This window comes from Colobus angolensis, unplaced genomic scaffold (genome assembly GCF_000951035.1).
Source record: "Colobus angolensis palliatus isolate OR3802 unplaced genomic scaffold, Cang.pa_1.0 Scaffold25, whole genome shotgun sequence".
In the NCBI taxonomy this organism is placed as follows: domain Eukaryota; kingdom Metazoa; phylum Chordata; class Mammalia; order Primates; family Cercopithecidae; genus Colobus; species Colobus angolensis.
The window spans coordinates 5582405-5585611 of NW_012115710.1; the positions used below are offsets into that span (position 1 = coordinate 5582405).

General features: G+C 59.5%; 1 protein-coding gene across 1 annotated transcript in view; it reads right to left on the bottom strand.

Annotated features, from left to right (window-relative positions):
* SULT2B1 (sulfotransferase family, cytosolic, 2B, member 1) overlaps positions 1–2999 on the bottom strand; it is a 50072-nt gene extending 47073 nt beyond the window's left edge. Inside the window, exon 1 of the mRNA XM_011946540.1 lies at positions 2757–2999. Coding sequence (XP_011801930.1) covers positions 2757–2827 — 71 coding nt within the window. The 5' untranslated portion in view covers positions 2828–2999. The remainder of the gene's footprint in view (positions 1–2756) is intronic.
* Between the last annotated feature and the right edge of the window lie 208 nt (positions 3000–3207).

Genomic DNA, 3207 nt, shown 5'->3' on the forward strand with positions numbered 1-3207 from the left:
AAAAAAAAAAAAAAAAAATTACCCAGGCGCAGTGGCACGCACCTGTCATCCCAGCTACTCAGGAGGCTGGAACCTCAGAGTGCCTGCTACGCCTCCCATCCGGGCTGAGTCCACCTCCTGGATCTCGCTCCTTCCTGGTCTTGCTCATCATCTCTACATTTCCTGTCCAGAGCGTGATATAGTCAGGCTTCCCTGGTTCAAATCTTGGCTGTTCCCTGCTTGGCAGCTGTGTGACCCTAGGCAAGTCACTCAACCTCTCTGGGCCTCATCTCTAACACAGGATGACAGTAGTCAGAGTGGGTTCATCTCAGATGGCTGTGATTATTAGATGACGTAATACACCTGAACCTAGGAGGCGGAGGTTGCAGTGAGCCAAGATCGTGCCACTGCACTCCAGCCTGGGTGACAGAGCCAGACTCAGTCTCAAAAAAAAAAAAACAAAGTAGTAGAGTAGTTGGAATGCAGGTGAGGAGGCTGGGGGCGGGGTGGGTGAGGGTTGGGCGCTGAGGAATTCACAGGATGGCTGGGAGGAAGGGAGGAGCAGCCTGGGACAGCTGAGGTGGTGTTGGGGGGAGATGAGGAGGCCTGAGCTGGGGCTGTGGCAACCGACAGGAAGAACCGGGGCAGAGAGTCAGGGGACGGGGTGGGGGGATTGGGGACTGACAGGCTGGGAGTGAGCAGGGGGGAAAGTCGGGGCCAGGAGAAGCCCTGTGGATCTGAGCCAGTGATGTGGGGTCGGGGGGGCATCCCTGAGATGGGCAACCCAGGAGGAGATGCGAATTTGGGGGGGGCTGCTGAGTTCAGGGGGATGTGGCATATCTGAGGGGGCCCGAGACAGGGACACCCAGGAGGAAGCAGGCCCCAGGGGGATGCTCAAGTGGGCTCGCTGGGGAGAGGCACGCTTCCTGGCCTAGGGGATTCCAGAAGAGCCTGGAAGTTTGAGGTCCTAAGGGCACCCCCCAGGGCGATGCAGCCATTCAGGGCTGCAGGAGTCCTGTGGGGAGGGCTGTTCTCCCTCACCACGAAGAAACTGAGCTTCGCAGAGGGTCAATGACTGAACCAAGGTCACCCACTTAGCGAGCACACTCAGGGCATTTTATGACCAGCTGGCAGGGCCTTAGCAGAGATAAAAAAGGCTCCCAGGTGCCTGGATGGGGTGGGGGTGAGGCCTTCCCAGAGGCGAGCTGGCTTATCTGTTTATCTCCGGAGGGAAGTATTGCAGAACTCAGAAGGCCTGGATGAGCCAATGTTGAGTACTGAATGCTGGGGCCTCCCTCAGGCAGAACTGGGCCAGCCTGGTCACTGCTCTCAGCCCAGGAGGCCCAGAGACACTAGGAAGCTTGTCTAGGTCACACAGCAATCAGGATTGAACTGCTCCTGTCTCTGGAGTCCCAGGCACCCAAGAAGGCCTCTCCATGCCCCAGCTTCTGGCTGAGGGAGGGGAGGGGAGGGCCTGAAACAGTGGAATGAAATGAGGCAGCCAGGTGCGGTGGCCCACGCCTGTAATCCCAGCACTTTGGGAGGCCGAGGCAGGTGGATCACCTAAGGCCAGGAGTTCAAGAACAGCCTCACCAACATGGTGAAACCCCTTTTCTACCAAAAATACAAAAATAAAATTAGCCGGGCATGGTGGCAGGCTCCTGTAATCCCAGTTACTTGGGAAGCTGAGGCCGGAGAATCACTTGAACCCGGGAGGTGGAGACTGCAGTGGGCTGAGATTGTGCCATTGCACTCCAGCCTGGGCAACAAGAGCGAAACTCCGTTTCAAAAAATAAAATAAGAAAGGAATGAGGCAACTGGGCTGAGAACAGGTCTTGGTTGTCCTCCTCCTCACAGCCCACGGTGGCTGGAGGGGTCCGGGCTGCCAGGAAGGTCTCACTTGGCAAGAGTATAAGATACAAGGGGTTGCAGATTGTCTCAGCAGTTTGCTGTGTGATATGGGGCAGGCTGCCTGCCCTCTCTGGGCCTCTGCACGCTCACCTGAAAAATGGAGCCACGGGGAGGGGTGTAAAGGGACATCACCAAGGCCGTGAGGAGCAGGAGAAACCACAGGCTCTGGGGTGAGACAGACTGGCTTCAGATTTGCTTCCAGCTTTGTAATTGCGGTCATGTCGCATTCCCTCCCAGCCTCAGTTTCCCCACCTGGAAAGCAGGTGCTGTCAAAGTGCCTGACTCATCCCCAGGAACAGGGAGTCACGCTGAGCTCACGGAGGTGGGCAGTGCTCTGCTCTAACCACTCTTAGGATGCCTGAAGAGTCCGGAGCCTGCCCTCTCAGCCCCAAGCCCCCTAGAACACAGACTCCCTCTGGGTCTCAGCGGCATCCCAGTTTCTCCCATTTCACCCCAAACACCCCCATTATTTCAGGCTGGCATGGGGTGTCCTGGGTACTACAGGCCGTTGTGTTTCCTGAGCAACTACTGTGCACCAAGCGGCCTGCTCTCTTCCACTCCTCTATCAGGGAGACACAGGGCTTGTGAGCCCCTTTGACAGACAGAAAAACTGAGTCCCGGAGAGGGACAGGGACACCCCAGGCATCCCCGCTGGTGACTCAGCACGGCCGAGTCCTCACTCCCTTCTCAGGAGGGACCTGTATACCACGCTGGATGCCCCAGCCCAGCCCAGCCCCGCCAGCCAAGTCTGGGCTAGGCCTGCCGCCATGGGAGGCTGGAGGCCACCCTTGCCACAGCCCCTGGCTCCCCGAAACAGCCACCTCCTCCCTGGGATCTCCTGGCTCCTGCCCAGGTCTGGGCCTCACCTGATTTCCGAGATGTCAGGTTCATAGCTGTCCCACAAGCCCGGGATCTGGGGCTCAGCGGGCCCGTCCATGGCAGGTGGGTGAGGGTGGGGAGGGGAGGACGAGCAGGGAGCAGGCGGCACCGAGGCCAGGTGTGCGCAGCGACAGCGTCTGCCACCTGGGGAGCCCGCCAGGTGCCTACTCCGTGCCCGGCCCAAGGGGAGGGGCAGCACCCAGCCGGTTTTCCCAGCTGCTACCCACGCCTCCAACAGCGACAGCGGGGAGAGGCCGGAGGGAGTCACCCTGCTCTGAGGGCGGGGAGGAGCAGTGATGGGCACGTCCTGGCGTCTGGTGCTCAGCTGGGGGCAGAGTCCAGGGGGTCAGTGTCAAGCCCACACTGGAACCTTCCGGACCGGCAGTTCTGGGCCTGTGGGCGCCCACCTGGAGCCCACGTTGCTCATTTGGGAAATGG